The sequence below is a fragment of the Bufo bufo genome, chromosome 5 (genome assembly GCF_905171765.1).
Source record: "Bufo bufo chromosome 5, aBufBuf1.1, whole genome shotgun sequence".
In the NCBI taxonomy this organism is placed as follows: domain Eukaryota; kingdom Metazoa; phylum Chordata; class Amphibia; order Anura; family Bufonidae; genus Bufo; species Bufo bufo.
The window spans coordinates 322,622,898-322,641,771 of NC_053393.1; the positions used below are offsets into that span (position 1 = coordinate 322,622,898).

Sequence of the window (18,874 nt, forward strand, 5' to 3'; positions counted from 1 at the left end):
TGTCTGTAGAAATGTAATTTATTTAGAGCCATAAACCTGGCATTTTTATTTTTTCCATTCTGCGTACTGTCTGGATTCTGCTTTACTTTCAGTAACATAAACTAGCCGAGAGAATTATGATGACTGTCTATGCAAAATATAGAAGTGAATGAAGCAGGGTGTCATCTCATTCTTAATAGAGGCACTTTTTTATGATAAGTATATGATAGGCAAATAAGCAAATGGAAGGTGAGACCGGCAGCAGAAGGGATTGATCATCTCTATTGTCTTGGGTTGATAATGCTTTTAACAATGAGATGAGATGAACGGGTTTATTGCTGTTTTAACCTAAGCATACTAACTTTGTTACATGAATTTACATTTTGGCAGTCAACTTATGTCGCTAAGAACTTTTCTTCTCATCTGTTGTCAGCTGCAAGAGGCTAACACTGATCGACAACTGATTGAGACATCACCGGTACTAAAGAAGCTGACCAAATTTGAAGACGTGATTGGAGTTAAGTTTACGCACATACGACTTCTGGCTCGAGCATACACCTTGAGAACAGTGGGATTTAACCATCTGACCTTGTAAGCAATGAGTCTGAACTCTTTATCTGTCATCCAGCAGACACATATAGCATAAGTACCATTTCTTGTGTTGGGAACAGTGAAAAATAGTCTGTAGAAACACGGATAAGCGGGAATGGAATATAGTGTATGTGCCAGTAATTTTTCGGTTACAGGTTATTTGTTATGTTGACCCTGGCAACATTGATTGTAGTATTAACCTACAAAAAGGCAGCTCTGTCAACTTAGACAGCTATAGTAACCACTTGTACCACATCCAGAGTGAACTAAAAACCAAACTAGTGGAATATTGTATCAAAAAATGTCATTTATTATAAAATATAAAAAATCTGGAGAACAACGGGATGTTATACAGTCTCGCGCTCAGGGCCTGTCATTCATCTCACCACCATGTCTTCAGGTACGTCCCGTTACTAGCACGGTTCCACGCTGCGTGCAGGGCACCCTTGCATGTATCCACACTGGGTCCTCTGTACTTAGGCCCCCACTGGTTATTCTGATTTCAGCCAGTGATTTATATTTATTGTGTTACCTTTATTGGCTGATTGTGGTGCCTATATTATTCCGTGTTTGCCAGCTACGGCTTTGGGTTTACCATAATTGGTCTGTGGTACCCCGTGTACTACACCCGAATTGGGGAGACCATTACATGTGATACCTATCTGGTTATCCCAGAGCCTTAGCTTTATCTTTTGGTCGTACCTTTCTGCGCCATACATTGCACAGTTCCATGGTGGTGTTCTTGATGTTACTGGCCTTGTGCTTCTCCGTGTACTGTACAACATTGATTGTAGGTCTAAAGAATTCATCTTTTCTCTACAATTCTGTTGCTTTCCTATAGAATGTTTAGTGAAATCGGGGCTTTTTGGTTAATATCCAACCTATAAAACTCAGCCCCTCCTAGCATGGCACATCACTGCTGGGTCAAGTATCATTTCGGGACACATTTCCGCTGAAGCCAGTCATCGGCTGCAGCGGCACACTTGACCATGTGCATACCCTGGCGGGGACTGGAAGATTGCCGAACAGGAGCCAGGTGTATCCCCGGAGTGGTGGGGAGCAGGTGACTGTTTCACTAGGTCATACATGCTACGGGGCATGACTAAAAAAAAGCTTAGCTTAAAGGGGTTCTGTACCTTTTGATTACTGATGATCAATCCTTTGGCCTGGATGCGGCTCAGTCCTGTTCACTTCAATGGGCCTGAGCCGCACATAGGACAGTGATTAAAGTCATGACATCACTGGGCCTGCGAGAAACGGTGAGAAGGCCGCGGTGCTAATGCCAGCGCCGCTGCCTTCTCAAACAGCTGAATGTCGGGAGTCCAAGGATTCGGACCCCTGCCGATCAGATGCTGATGATGGCTCAAAGGATAGATAATCGGTAATCAAAAGGTACAGAACCCCTTTAAAGTGTACCTAAAGCTTCAGAGAAACTTAAAACTAATTGTAAATGTGATTAAAAGCATATTTGTAATGTACGTTATATTTTTTCTACTTTACTTTGAAGTACAAGTGCCTGTTGTGCTTTGCAATCTGTACCCCTGTACATGGATTCCTCTACGGCTGCACTGAGCACTGTAAAAGCAGGGGCATATATTATTAGCATACATTGGCTAATGCTTGGCATGGGCTTTGTCGGGCTTAAGCAGAGCAGGCAATAACCTGCAAACCACATCAGTGCAAGCTATTAGTGGAGCGGAGAGCAGGAGCTCCATATCACATTGCTCCTGATTCCTGGGCCCTCTCTGCTAAATCCCAACAAAGCTCATCTATGCCAAGCTTTTGGAAAGCAGCGCTTGTACAGGCACGAGCAGCGATGTATGCCCCTGCCTGTACAGCACTTAGTGCGGCCGCTGTGGGATCCGTACTCCCATACACAGTGGTTTTCTGGAGTACGGATTGCAGAGCATAATAGGCACCAGAATTTCAAGTGTCTATTTCACTAGCAAAAGTAAAAACTGAAGTACATTACAAATATGCTTTTTATCACATTTACAATTAGTTTTAATAAAGTTTCTCAGAAAAAAAACGGCTTTCCCCATTTACAACACTTACTACCTTTTCACAGGATAGATGGTAAATGCAGGATCGCTAGGGACCCTCACTGATCAAGGAAAGTCCCCTAAGAAACAAAGCAGAGCTGTGAATGGAGGGGTGCTACACATGCACAGGGTACTCGGGGACCTCCGTTCTCCAGTGGATAGGAGATACATTTTGCTTTAACTTTTTTTTTACTTTTCAAATTTAGTTCATTAAAATTTTGGGTGGCTAGTATTTCCTAATTAGGCTTGAAATGCTCACTTTCTAGGAATGTGTATGTAGCACTTGCTTACGTGCTTCTGTGTAAGACCATGTCTCCATCCAGGTATGGGTAACATTTTCTTATAGTCAGTGTAATCCCCCCCCCCCCCCCCTCCTCCCATTATAGCATTAATAATACAGTTGTAACGTCAGGTGCCCAATATTTAGCTTGCTGTGCTCTGACAAATAAAAGGCGGTCAGAAAATTAGTAAAACTAGCATGTTATATGCTGATTGTGTTTTAGAAAAGCACCGCCATCTGTCTAAGTAACGATCGGCTCCTGGTGAACAATGACAAATGTGGCTGACGTTATGACTGATATTAAATATGAAACCATAGTTATGTACTTTTTTCTTAGAAAATTAAACCAGTAATTTTACCTGTATGTTTGTTGGATCCCACTGCAAGTCTAGAGTTTCTGAAAATGTGAAAACCTACTGATTTTAAAACGCGAGCTGCCAAGTTGTATATACAGATGTGCCGGGACGTCATTAAACTGAATCCATAAACTTAAAAGGGTTATTTTTGAGATTGTATATGGCAGGACATAGTCAAGTAAGGCTACTTTCAAGGCTTTCCGTTTGTGAGATCCGTTCAGGGCTCTCACAAGCGGTCCAAAATAGATCAGTTTTGCCCTAATGCATTCTGTAAGGAAAAGGATCCGCTCAGAATGCATCAGTTTGCCTCCGTTACGTCTCTCTCCATTCCTCTTTTGGAGGTGGACACCAAAACGCTGCTTGCAGCGTTTTGGTGTCCGTCTGCCGAAACTGAGCCAAACGGATCCGTTCTGACACACAATGTAAGTCAATCGGGACGGATACGTTTTCTATGACACAATCTGGCACAATAGAAAATAGATCCGTCCTCTATTGACTTTCAATGGTGTTCAAGACGGATCTGTCTTGGCTATGTTGAAGATAGGGCTGTTGCGGGTATCGAAATTTCGATACCCAATCGATACTTTTGTCCCGGTATCGATACGATACCGGGATTTCCATTTTTTCGATACTGGGCTGCGCTGCTGAGCTGCCTTGTATCTCTGAACATGAGCGCGCTGTTCTCAGCAGGAGACATCAGCTTCTCTAGTGGGCGTTCCTTCTCCCTGCGCTGCGATTGGACAGCGCTACAGCCAGGGAGAAAGAACGCCCACTAGAGAAGTTGATGTCTCCTCCCCATCGCTCCGATAGTAATTGGCATATGGAGCAGGAGAGGAGACAGTAATGGGGCACAGGGGGCGAACAGAGCGGCGCCCAGGAATAATGGTAAGTGCTGGGACATCTCTGGGCGCCGCTCTGTGTAGCCTATTACTTACTCTGGACTCATATAAAGAAGTATTTAACACAGGGAGCTGCGATCAGCGACAGTTAACCCCTCAGGTGCGGCACCTGAGGGGTTAACTGCTGCTGATCTGCCAGTACCCGCCTCCTGTATTAAGGGGTTATTATCATTGGTGGCGCAGTGCGCCCCCCCCTCAACCCCCCACCCCATTAAAATCATTGGCACAGTGCCTCCTCCCCCCACCCCCCAGTATTAAAATCATTGGTGGCAGTGGCCACAGGGTCCTCTCCCCTCCCCCTCATTGGTGGCAGTGGCCACAGGGTCCTCTCCCTTCCCCCTCATTGGTGGCAGTGGCAGCTTCTGATCGGAGCCCCAGCAGTGTAAACCTGGGGTTCCAATCGGTTACCATGGCAGCCAGGACGCTACTGAAGCCCTGGCTGCCATGGTAACATCCCTGATGCTGTGTGCACAGAGCACAGAGCAGCAGGGACAGTGTGAGGTCCTATTCACCCTGATAGAGATCTATATGGGTGAATAGGACCAGGGATGAAAAAAATCCCAGGTTCTGGCCCCTAAGGGGGGAAATAGTTATTAAGCATGAATCACCCCCTTTCACTTTCCCAATTTCACATATAAAATTTATAAGCAATAAATAAACATATTACATATCGCCACGTCAGAAAAGTCCAAACTATTAAAATATTTTAAAAAATCTATGCGGTGAACGCCGGAACAGTAAAAATAAATAAAAACTGTGCGATTCGCCATTTTTTAAAATGCGGAATGCACGTGGCTTTTTTGGTTTATTTTTTCGCATGGTATCTAGTATCGCAATACCTTTTTATGGTATCGAAACCGAATCAAAAATTTTGGATCGCAACAACTCTAGTTGAAGATAATACAAACGCATCCGTTCTGGACTGATGCAGACGTTTGTATTATTTGGACGGATGCATACGTCTGTACGGATCCGCACCAAACGCGAGTGTGAAAGTAGCCTTACTCTGGTGCTGCAACTTTAATATACTATCTGTGAAAGGGTCGCTGAATTTTCATGAAAGTTTTGATATGTCATTGAGACTAAGGGTCCATTCACACGTGCGTTGTTTCTTTCCTGATCTGTTCCGTTTTTTGCGGAACAGATCTGGACCCATTCATTTTCAATGGGTCCTGAAAAACGTGTGAATGGACCCTTATCAAAGGTTGTAATCAGTGCGGGTCTGATCGCTGAGATCGCTGGAACGAGGAAAGAGAAGCACCCGCTTATTGTGTGCTCTCTCCTCGCTGCAGTGGATGGCATCAAGACAAGCCCATAGACTTTCTATCACATCTGTCTCCTCATTCTAGCGATCGGTGGGGGTCTCTGCACATGTCCCCACCAATCAATTTGTTTCATATGTCTCTTACATTTAAAACTTTATGAAAACTCAGTGATCCTTTACAATGTGGACCCTAATCATGATGTCACATACTTCAGGACACACAGCTTGTCTATTTGAACGAGATTGGGGGTTAAGTTGATCTGCAGAGAGGAAGAAAGACTGGGCATGTTGAAATCCAATATGTGCAATTATTTTAACCCCCTACCTCCCAACATGTGCCATTGAGGAACTGCTGGAATGCCTTTATACATTATCGGCCAGTCCTGTCGAAATCTAATCTGTAGGGACATCTCAAAAGGGACCTGTCTAGTGTACCACCTGCATAACCTTCTGCAGCTGGGGCTTGGCATTCCAATCCTGCCTGTATCAAAACTGGCTCGCTATGTTAAAGGAGGATTCCAGTTATCCACGGGATAGGGCATAACTGTTAGATCGGGGAAGGTTCTTCTGGTGGGACCCCCACTGATAATGAGATAGGGTGCCCCGTTCCACTCAGGGCCCTCTGAAATGGCTCCATTCATCTCTATGGGAGTTCCGAAGACAGTTGAGTACAGCACTTGGCTATTTCCGGAACTCCCATAGCGATGAATGGAGTGCAGTTCACATAACTGACCTGCTACTCCGTTCATTTCAGTGGGCATGGGGTAACCGTTCTTGTGATCGGTGATAGGACCCCTACCGATCTAATAGTGATCCCCGCCCATCCTGTGGATAGGGGAGAACGTTTAACAACCAAAATAACCCTTTCAGCTAAGATTAGTCCACAGATCCGCTTCAGTGAAGCCGAGGTCAGTTTGCAGTGCACATCAGGAATAGGACACGAAGGACACAGGCAAGATAGTGAAGTGCATATACAAGGTGACTTTCTGTAGATTACACATACAGTATGCATAAACTGTAAAGTGGGGTTTAAAGGTGTTTAACTTAAAACTGAGCAGCCTGCAATGTACATGAACATGTGCAGACAACAGAAAAAAAAAATTTCTAGCACATTAGTAGATGCAGTGCAATAGTTTAAAAAAGTATATGAAGATGCCCATCGCCTTGGCAGAATAGCATGCTGTGGTAGCAGTGGTGCCAGACAACGCCAGTCATCATCCATTTGTCACCTGGGGCTTTAAACAATTAAAACTGCTCCTGACCCATTTTGTATTACAGTAATGATGCCAGCCTTTATCGTGCAATGTGATCCTTTTATACAGGAAGGCTGGCCACAAAAGCTGGAACTAGCCGTAGTATCATCGACATGTTCAAGTTTATGTTGCGATATTGAACCATTCAGTGAACTCTGCTAAAAACGTCTGACTCTTTATGTAACCTGCTATTCGCTGAGTGATTATCGATCTCCAGATATCAATGTATGTTTCTTTCCCCTCCAGAGGCCACAACCAGAGGATGGAATTCTTGGGCGACTCTATAATGCAGCTGGTAGCCTCCGAATATTTATTCATCCATTTCCCCGGTCATCACGAGGGCCACTTAACGGTGAGGACCATATAAATCACGCTCCGAGAAGGCAGGCGTCGCAGGCGGAGTCGGGCATTTAGTGAATTATTCTGCCATTGATGAATAACTAGGTAGTCCATCACCACGGCTCCTTGCCGGAGATTTGTGGCGCTTTAAGAAATATGTTGCAATGGCATGGCATAGTGATTTATGAGCTTGAAGCCTCATGCGGTCTTTGTTTCTTCAGTTTGACGAATCAATAATGTAATCAGTGATAAGCTTTGTATGCGAGGAGTGGCCCTGGTGCTTGTTTCACAGATAGGAGCATTAGGGCTCTTTGTGTAGCTGATTTATACCAGGGCAGCGGCCTGTTTGCATGCTGCTAACTTAATTAAAGTTACTGATTGTAACCATCAAAGGTAATGAAGGCTTTTCTTTTTGTTTTTACATCAAGATCTGGAGGCATAGTGTGCTACCTTTACTTGTGTGGGCGCTATTTATGACATTGTGCTGGGGGTTTTCAAAGCCTTTTGTATTCCATCTTCAATAAAGTTCTGATTATAATATTAGGCTATTAAATTGGTCTAACTGCCCCACACCTTGAGGAATGGCACATTATATTGGAATCCGGCTCTGCAACCAAAAAAAAAACGTTTTAATGATATGCTACAGTACTTATTTTATGCTAGAAGGTAGGTGCTTATATTTAAAGCTGCTTATATAGCACTTCCCTAACGCCTCTTTCACACTGGTGTGTGCGGCCCATTGCCGTATTGCGGCCCGCAATACACGGGTGCTGTTCCGTGGGCATTCCGCATCACGTCCCGTACTTCTGTTCCGCAAAAAGATAGAACATGTCCTATCTTTTTGCGCAACGGGCGGATCGCGGACCCATTCAAGTGCATGGGTCCGCGATCCGCTGCGGCTGCCCCACAGACTGTGCTCGCGCATTGCGGGCCGCAGCACGATCACGGGCCGTACACGCCAGTGTGAAAGAGGCCTAAAGCAAATCAATACCACTGCTTTTAGGATGTGCTCACATGGGACAAATACAATGAGACACCAAATCCACTGCAAAATCCTTATGTTTTTATGCACTTGATTGTTAAAGGGCATCTGTCAGCAGATTTGTACCTATGAAACTGGCTGACCTGTTACATGTGCACCTGGCAGCTGAAGGCATCTGTGTTGGTGCCATGTTCATATGTGTCCTCATTGCTGAGAAAAATGATGGTTTAATATATGCAAATGAGCCGGGGGAGTTGCTGTTATACCTAAAGGTTCTAGGTTCTGCCGTGACAGGGCCAGGCAATAAAAATGTTATCGCGCCTGGCCTAGTCAAAGTGCAGGAGGCACGGCAACTGCAGAGAAGGCTGAGCCTCTAGACGTAACGTGAACGCCCTCCGTTGCTCCTAGAGGCTCATTTGTATATAAAAAAAATTATTTTTCCCAGCAATGTGGGCACAGTGACATCAGCTGCCAGGTGCACATGCAACAGGTCAGCCAGGTTCATAGGTTCAAATCTGCTGACTGATGCCCTTTAAAGGGGTTATCCGAGTTGCACCGTGATCCCATGTGGCGGCCACTTCCGGGATCACGTGCCGTTCGTTGGCTACATGATCTTAGTCTGGCATTTGAATCTGCAACGCATGCATGAATCTGAATCTCTTAGTAACGCTGTTCTAACCTCAGACTAGGGTCACATGCCCAATGTACGGCATGTGAGCCCAGAAGTGGGCGCCACATGGGATCGCAGCACAACCCGGATAACCACTTCAAGGTGAACACACTACAGATTCCAGCCGACGGCAGCCAAAATTGAATCCTTAATTTCTAGTGCAAATGACTTAATGCAGTAATAAATAAGTTGTGCACTTGTAATGAGGCATAGCTAATGGTAATAGCACGTGCAATATAGACAAATCTCTGCACATTGGGTATCATCACACAAAGGAGAAGACCAAGGTCCTGTATGAACAGGAATGCAGAATATATTTAAAGCTAATTAATAGCATTTTTCGCTATACGTAGACTTTTGGTTTGCCTAATTATAGGTGCACTCCCAAAACGCTCCTTTTTGTTACACAGCAGAGAAGAATGGAGCCGGTAGAAATTAGAACGTTTCATTCGGAGCCTTTCCGAAGCATCTTCATCTTTCATTCTTATTTTGTGGCTTAGCAGTTTTTCTCATTTTTACTGAAAATACTTCAATGCCCCTGGCACACATCCATAGATATTTCTACATAGTCCCTGTAATTATAAGTAAACGGCTTTAATCATACCACCTTTCAGTTCTGCACACATGGTGTGTCTGGGGTTATTTTGTGGAGGTGGAGGATTTATTTATAATAATCATGTATTTATGGTGAATGCAGTTGTCTTTATTATTGTGTTACATATTATAAATGTGTATTTTCTGTTTTTGATCAGTACTATGTTACTCTATTAACGCCATGCATTAAGTGTACATGTACCAGCCACTTCTATTCCACACAACTGGTGTATAATGGATCCCATACCAGTTTGTTAAAGGAAATGTATCACCCAAAATATTATCTACCAGTTAAAACCAGATAGCAGCACATCTCCTTTTTTTCTGATCTGTTTTTATTTTCTGATTGCAGTTCTTCTATTTCCTGAACATGATTATGGGGGTGGCAATCTTGTTTATGGGGGTGGCCATCTTGTTTATGGGGGTGGCCATCTTGCCAGAGTTGTTCTTAACAGCATTTACACAGTATAAAAAAAAAATTGGAACAACAAATGGTCTGGAGGGCACTCAAATATCTGGCGTTGTAAGGAAACTAGTATATAAAGGTCTCAAGATATTAATTTAATACATATATACATTAAAATCTGTGTACAGACGGTAAGAGCAGTGAGACTATGGAAATCTCTGCCTGAGGAGGTGGTGATGGTGAGTACAATAAAGGAATTCAAGAGGGGCCTGGATGTGTTTCTGGAGTGTAATAATATTACAGGCTATAGCTACTAGAGAGGGGTCGTTGATCCAGGGAGTTATTCTGATTGCCTGATTGGAGTCGGGAAGGAATTTTTTATTCCCCTAAAGTGAGGAAAATTGGCTTCTACCTCACAGGGTTTTTTTGCCTTCCTCTGGATCAACTTGCAGGATAACAGGCCGAACTGGATGGACAAATGTCTTTTTTCGGCCTTATGTACTATGTTACTATGTTACACTTCAATAAGGAAAATTGTAAAAAAATACATAAAAAATTATAAAAAATGTAATTTAAAATATATATTAAAACCCCAAAAAAGTGAAAAAAGAGCAGTTTCGATAAGGGTCCATTCACACGTCAGTGTGTGTTTTGCGGAACGAAATTGCGGACATGTGAATGGACCCTAAAAGGAATGATATGTATACACACCCTGATATAAAGTCAAAATGTATATAGCATATTTGAAAAACCCATGATTTGCAGGTATTTGATTATATAGTAAAGGTAGTAAATGTTATATAGTGATAATAAAGCCGGTGTGTAATATATATTAGACAAAATAGCAAATCAGCGGTTTTTCGATTAAATGAGGTGATTATAAGCAATACTGTACAGGTGAAACTCGCAAAATTAGAATATCGTGTAAAGTTCATCTTTTTCAGTAATGCAACTTAAAAGGTGAAACTAACATATGAGATAGACTGATTACATGCAAAGTGAGATATTTCAAGCCTTTATTTGTAATAATTTGGATGATTATGGCTTATAGCTTATGAAACCCCAAAGTCACAATTTTGAGGTACCCTTTGTTCACGGGGAATGGATTAATTAGCTGACTAGAATGTGACACTTTGAGCTTAGAATATTGAACCTTTTCACAAAATTCTAATTTTAAGCTGCATTAATACAATTCCTTTTAAGTTGCATTACTGAAATGGACTTTTGCATGATATTCTAATTTTTCGAGTTTCACCTGTATATATTGATATAGTACATATTAGACTGTGCTGTTATCTCTCTCTCTCTCTCTCTTATATATATGAGAGAGATATGATGTGAATTCTTCTAATTAATATAATTAGCTAGCTAATATACATCCAGTTTGTTTTCACACTGCTCCGCATGTTTCACTCAGACTGTCTTCTATCTATCAATATTATATCAATGATAATGTTCCTTTTATATGAACATAAATAATGTGCAATATGTCTAATGTATACCGTACTATATCAATATGTACAGTATTGGTTACATTCACCTCAATTGAAAAACTGCTGATTTGCTATTTTGTCTAATATATATTACACACTGACTTTATAATCACTATATAACATTTACTATCTTTACTATATAATCAAATACCTGCAAGTCATGGGTTTTCCAATTCCAAATATGCTATATACATTTAGACTTTTTATATCAGGGTGTGTATACATATCATTCCTTTTATTGATACTGCACTTTGCTTTTTTGGGGTTTTTATATATTTTTTAATCATTTTTTTAATGTATTTTTTGTATTTGCAATTTTCCGTATTGAAGTGTGCAATGATTTTAATGTATATATGTATTGAATAAATATCTTGAGACCTTTTTATATGCACGTTTCCTTGCAACACCAGATATTTGAGTGCCCTCCAAACCATTATTTGTTCCATATTTGCCATTTATACCCGCAAGGGGTGTGCTGTGGAGAGTGCACCTAATCTGTGGATTTGGGACGGTAGAGCCACTATAGCTAATAATGGTTTAAAAAAATTGCTTTACGGCAGCCCCATGGTCCATAGACACGATGGCCATTGATTTCTATGGGAGAGTTTTCTAGGCATGCTCTGTACAAGGAAAGAATAGATACGTTTTGACAATCACCTATTGTGAATGGTAGATCCTGTCTTATCTATACACAGAGGTGATATCATTACAGGCAGGATAAAAATGAGTTAAAGGGGTTGTCACTTCAGCAAGTGGCATTTATCTTGTAGAAAAAGTAAATACAAGCCACTTACTAATGTAGTGCGATTTTCCATAATGCTTCCTTTGCTGGCTAGAATCATTTTCCATTGCGATATACACTGCTTGTTTCCATGGTTACGACCACCCTGCAATCCAGCAACGATGGCCGTGCTTGCACGCTATAGGAAAAAGTGCAGGACTTTCTGTTGGCCAAAGACCTGGAGGCGCACATATGCTGGTGCTTTTTTCTATAGTGTGCAAGCATGACCACCGCTGATGGACTGCAGGGTGGTCATAACCATGGTAATGAGCAGTGTATAATGTGATGAAAAAATGAATCCAGCCAGCAAAGGAAACAATGTGGATAATAACAATACATTAGTAAGTGCCTTGTATTCACTTTCTCTAGATAATAAATGCTATTTGCTGAAGTGACAAAACCCCTTTAAGGGATCTGTACAGACCAACAATTGGCGGCAATTATTAAATATTTGCCAGTTCAAAAATTGCAGGATTTTATCTTTTTTGTTTAAATGTATGGAATACATGAAAAATTACAAACCTCATTAAAAATTATTTTAGAAATATGTTAAACATAAAAAAGTGAGTTAAACATTTCCTGATGGCACATTCTCTTTAAGCTATATTAGATGTGCAGATCATACAGGCGATTGTCGGGAAGAAACCGTTCCTTCCCAGCAATCGCCTGCTCGTCGGGCAGCGATTCCCAGCATCTTCTTTTCCCGGCATAGTACAACCTCCTTGGCAGCCACTTTATAAGGTCTATACAGTAACAAAACTTATATACAAAAATGGTATATCTCCATGCACCAGGTGTGTATGTGCAGAGATATATATGTCACACCTCTAATTAACTTATTACCACTTGTGGACTGAGTATATAAAAAAATAACTTTTACTATTAAATCGGTTAAAGCATAGGTGGTTGCAGTGGGACATAACAAAACATACATACATACATACATACATATACACATATATTGCCACCATCTGGGGCCGCGATAGGATAGTTATGGGTAGATCTTACCCCGTCCTGTAGACACACAAGTGGACAGTGGATAGCGTCAGTGCCCTGGTATGATGGTGGACACTGGTGACCAATGCTTCTGTGGGTATGGCAGTCTGGACACTCCTATAATGCCCTGGTCTAGAGCCCTACCTATATGGATGGTTAGGGGCTATCCTCATAGACCTGCCTCAACGACACAGAGCACCCGCCCCGACAGGGGCGACCCCATACGGAACCTGTCCCTATAATGGGGCCTAGTCCCTGTAAAGCCCTTACTGTATAGCCCTACATGCCATGTTTCATTCCATAAAAGTTGGAACTCATCAGGGGCTTATTGAAGTCAGAGGGTTTCTACAAAAACACAGAAAAAGACACGCAAAGAGACCGCGGTCACTGAATGTGCTTAGTCATATAGACATTAAAGAGAAATTATTAAGTATGTATCCTCTACTTACTACTTCAGGATAAGTTTTCTTTGTAGGTTGGAGGATGTGCGGACGGTCAGTGGTACTCGTCCCTACAGGGGTGTGGGAAAATGTCCCCAAAATACCCTTGCCTCACCGCCAGATGCTAGGAGTGCGGAGGTACAGCATACCATGTCGTATCGCCTTTTAAATCCGGTGCCTCTGGCAGTTACCACCCCCTTTTTCCGCCTCCTCACTCGGTGGAACGCACATGGAACGCACGCTGTTACTGTGCGCTTCATTTCCACCGGAAGTTGGCGTCTCATGATCGTTGGGGCTACCGGAAGCTCTGTGCGTCTGTGTCTGTGCGTCCCTCGTTGCCAAGCAACCGGATGACGCCCTAGCACTGCGCACTCATATGCCGTCTCAGGTGCCGGACAGCAAATTTATTCAATACGATCTTTCGAATATTAATTTCTTTGGCAACTTTCTCATCAATACATGTGTCCGCACAAGGTTAGTTGTGGGATGCAGATGGGAGAAATATGTAAAACAGATTGTTATACTCCTACATCAATTAGGTCATTCAGACTTACATCGTCATCAGTGGCTATTCAAATGAAGCAAGTATAACTCTGTTGCTCATTGAGGCCATTAGGGTATACAGTCTTCAAATAAAAAATCCATCTTGCCTCACACTGGAGGATTCTCTTATCCCAGTCGCCGCATCTTAGTGGTGGTTTCACTTTTTCGATGCCCATAAAGGAGAGGCACCTCGAATCCCCACCATGTTCGGTCCGTACATGGCGTGAGACAGAGGTGTCCCTACAATTATTGATGTCACTTATATGCTCCCCAATCCTCCTTCTCAGTACCCTCTTTGTTTTGCCAACATATTCCTTGTTACAGGAGCATGTGATTTTATAGACAACTCCTACAGTCTTGCAGTTGATCAGGTCTCTAATGACATATGTTTTCCCCGTATTGCTGCTCCTAAAGGATTTTCCACTCTGCATGTACTTGCAGGCTACGCATCCACTACATCTGTAGTTGCCATGGATTCCTTTTTCTAGCCAAGTTTTAGGTGCTGGTTTTGGGGAAAAATTACTGTTCACCGTCCAGTCACGTACACTTTTTCCCCTCCTGTATGTTATACTTGGATGTTCTTTTATGGTAGCACAGAGGTCGGGGTCCATTCTAAGTACATGCCAGTGTTTCGCAATTATTTCTCTTATGCCAGTAGAGGCCTCATTAAATGTACTGATCAAGCGTATCTCCTGTGCCTTTGTAAGAGACTCATTGTGCCTGCTTGTTGTTGTCTTTTTGGGGGTAAGAAGGGAGCTACGATCACAGGCTTTTGCAGCCTGATAGGCTGGTGTTAGCGTGCCAATGGGGTAACCCCGATCCGTGAATCGTTTTTTCAGGGTTGCTGCTTGTTTCTGAAATTCTACATATTTGGAGAAATTCCTCCTTAACCTCAGATATTGACATCGAGGAATCCCCCTCCTGAGGGGGAAAGGATGACAGCTGTCCCACCTCAGGAGGGAATTCGTCGACGTCGGCTTGCAGAATATTGTTGTTTCAAGGCTACCGTCTTGGTTTTTGATGATGAGAATGTCCAAAAATGGCAACTGTTTCTCGTCACACTCTGACGTGAAACGTAGACCAATCTGATTCCTATCGAGACCAGTTGCCCATTCGGAAAAAGACTTTGAGCATCTTCTCCAGATTACTACCACGTCATCAATATAACGTGCCCATATGGACATTATGGCCTTCACGGATTGTCTCGTCACAGAAGACAAGAGTGTCTTCCCACCAGCCCAGGAGCAAATTTGCATACGTTGGGGCGCATGAACACCCCATCGCGGTGGCCCTGAGCTGGTGGTAAAACTTGCCATTGAAGAGGAAGTAGTTCCTATTAAGTACAAACTCAAGTAGCTGTAAGACCAGGCTATTATGTGCCACAAATTGGCATCCGCGCGGGGATAGGAAATGTGCCACTGCATGTAGGCCCCATTCATGTGGAATCGATGAATATAGGGCCTCCACGTCAATGCTACCTAGTATGCACTCCTCCTCTAGATGTATACCCTCTAGCTGTTTCAAAAGGTCTCCTGTGTCCCTAACATATGAAGGGAGTGATTGCACAAAGTGGGACAAAATTTTATCTATGTAGATTCCCACATTTTGGCTTAGACTATTTATGCCCGAAACTATCGGGCGCCCTTTAAGTGGGTCATACCCTTTATGTACTTTTGGGAGACAGTAGAATGTTGCTATCTGTGGGTGCTGTGGGAGGAGAAAGTCATATTCAGTCTGACTGATTAGTTTGTTTTTTGCTGTGTCTAGTATATTCCTGAGTTCTTGTTTGTATTTTACCGTGGGGTCCCCCTCCAAAATCTCATAGCAGTCGCGTGGGCCCAGAAGTTTATCGCACATTGTTTTATACCTATCTGTGTCCAAAATGACTGTGTTTCCACCCTTGTCGGAGGGCTAGATAGTTATATTCTTATTTTGTGCTAGGCTCTCTAATGCCCGTAATTCCTCCTGTGTACAGTTTGGAGGGGCAGAACGTAAGTGTGTTGACTCCAATTCAGTACTTACTAAGTTCAGGAATACATCAATGCAGTTTGTGACAGTAGTTGGTGGGGTTCTTGTGCTCCTGTTTTTTAGTGGTGTGAAAGGACCTTCCCCAGGTGCTATTTCTGGTGACGCCGCCAAACTCTGCAGAAGTATCACATCCGCTACCATATTTGTTGGGACCCCCATTTCTAAGCTCTGTTTCTTTTCTATGTTGCAAAAATGTTTCAACCACCTTAGTTTTCAAACAAATAAGTTAATGTCAACTATAGTTTTAAAAAGGTTGAACCTAGCTGTGGGTACAAATGAGAGCCCCTTTTCTAGAATACTATTTTCAGATTCAGTTAAGGGATAGGAGGACAGATTGACTATTTTTGTGCTGGGGTTGGTTGCTGCTGGGAGCAATTTCTTAAGGGGTATGACAGGTTCTGATCTAAAAAACCTTGAGTGTTTTTATTGTAGGAGTTACCTCTATAAGCAACAGAGTTATACTTGCTTCATTTGAATAGCCACTGATGATGATGTAAGTCCGAATGACCGAATTTATGTAGGACTATAACAATCTGTTTTACATATTCTTCCCATCTGCATCCCACAACTAACCTTGTGCGGACACATGTATTGATACTTGCCAAAGAAATTCATATTCGAAAGATCGTATTGAATAAATTTGCCGTCCGTCACCTGAGACGGCATATGAGTGCGCAGTGCTTGGGCGTCATCCGGTTGCTTGGTAATGAGGGACGCACAGACGCACGGAGCTTCCAGTAGCCCCAACGATCATGTGACGCCAACTTCCGGTGGAAATGGAGCGGACAGTAACAGCGTGCGTTCTACCGAGTGAGGAGGCGGAAAAAAGGGGTGGTAACTGCCTGAGGCGCCGGATTTAAAAGGCGATACGGCGTGGTATGCTGTATCTCCGCACTCCTAGCATCTTGCGGTGAGGCAAGGGTATTTTTGGAACATTTTCTCACACCCCTGTAGGGACGAGTACAACTGACCGTCCGCACATCCTCCAACCTACAAAGAAAACTTATCCTGAAGTAGTAAGTAGAGGATACATACTTAATAATTTCTCTTTAATGTCTATATGACTAAGCACATTCAGTGACCGCGGTCTCTTTGCGTGTCTTTTTCAGTGTTTTTGTAGAAACCCTTTGACTTCAATAAGCCCCTGATGAGTTCCAACTTTTATGGAATGAAACATGGCAAGTAAGGGCTTTACAGGGACTAGACCCCATTATAGAGACGGGTTCCGTATGGGGTCGCCCCTGTCGGGGCGGATGCTCTGTGTCGTTGAGGCAGGTCTATGAGGATGGCCCCTAACCATCCATATAGGTAGGGCTCTAGACCAGGGCATTATAGGAGTGTCCAGACTGCCATACCCACAGAAGCATTGGTCACCAGTGTCCAGCATCATACCAGGGCACTGACGCTATCCGCTGTCCACTGGTCCTGTGTCTACAGGACGCAGTAAGATCTACCCATAACTATCCTATCGCGGCCCCAGATGGTGGCAATATATCTGTACAGTATATGTATGTATGTTTTGTTACTTCCCACTGCAACCACCTATGCTTTTAGCGATTTAATAGTAAAAGTTATATACTCAGTCCACAAGTGGTAATAAGCTATACAGTAATGAGACACAGGTGCAGAATAGTAGTGGGCACTTGGGCACAGAATGCCAGTGCACACGCTCCATTCTGAAGACAGCCGAGAGGAGGGGGATACCAGAGGCAGCACTCCGGACATGGAGTTTGCACAATACAGCACAGTGGGAGCGGGCACAGCAGCAGGGCCGGGTTTGGGAACGGGAGTCATTTTGACTGACGCTGCCTAAACCGTGCCGAGGCTGTATACAGCAGCAGCCCCAGCCAAAAACTAGATAAAATAAGCACAGTGGCTGAAAACGCAACATGAATACCAGAGCAGACATAGAATACATGTAAGGCTACTTTCACACTGGCGTTTTGGTTTCCGTTTGTGAAATCCGTTTCAGGGCTCTCACAAGCATTCCCAAAACGGATCAGTTTTGCCCTAATGCATTCTGAATGGATGAGGATCCGTTCAGAATGCATCAGTTCCGCCTCCATTCCGCTCTGGAGGCGGATACCAAAACGCTGCTTGCAGAGGCAATCGGATCCTTCCTGACACACAATGTAAGTCAATGGGGACGGATTCGTTTTCACTGACATAATATAGCACAATAGAAAATGGATTGGTCCCCCATTGACTTTCAATGGTGGTCAAGACAGATCCGTTTTGGCTATGTTAAAGATAATACAAACTGATCCGTTCTGAACGGATGCAGACGTCTGTATTATCTGAACGGATCCGTCTGTGCAGATCCATGACGGATCCGCAGCAAACGCGAGTGTGAAAGTAGCCTAAGCTGAACATATAACACAGTGGCCAACCCCATTAATGGATATCCCACTCTCTGTGTTGGTCATGTCAATAGACGCAATGAGGGCAACTTTAAAGTTGGTATTTACAGGTTCTGTAATCCGAGGATGAAGCACAATAGAAGTAAGGCAGCGCAAATGTTGCTCTAAGATGCCATGAAACAAAACTATACTTTCATGGTCTGTCTAAATGTTTGCTACACAAAAGGCAATTTAATGGCGGATGTTCTGGTACAGCTCATGGTTCCTACTGTTAGCTAAATGTTCTCGTTTGCTAGTGAGCCGCTTTGCGAGACGTTCAGCTTTCCTTCTGTTAAAACATATGCTTTTGGTAGGATTACATTGCTGTTGCACAGGAGGCTGACCTTGTCATCCACTAGGTCTGCATTTTGGGATTAACCAGCAAAATTGACAAAATAAAGCCCTTTTTTGTGACTAGCTCCTAGGCCGTGGCCTTGTGATGTGTGGGGAATGTATTATTTTGTTATCTGCACACATTGGTTGGGAAATGAGACATTACTGTTGATTGCTTCATGGTGTTAAATTGGATGGGGTTTTAT

General features: G+C 43.1%; 1 protein-coding gene across 1 annotated transcript in view; it reads left to right on the forward strand.

Annotated features, from left to right (window-relative positions):
• Positions 1–18,874, forward strand: part of DROSHA (drosha ribonuclease III) — a 351,648-nt gene that overhangs the window by 300,384 nt on the left and 32,390 nt on the right. Inside the window, exons 25-26 of the mRNA XM_040432119.1 lie at positions 413–570; positions 6,911–7,016. Coding sequence (XP_040288053.1) covers positions 413–570; positions 6,911–7,016 — 264 coding nt within the window. The remainder of the gene's footprint in view (positions 1–412; positions 571–6,910; positions 7,017–18,874) is intronic.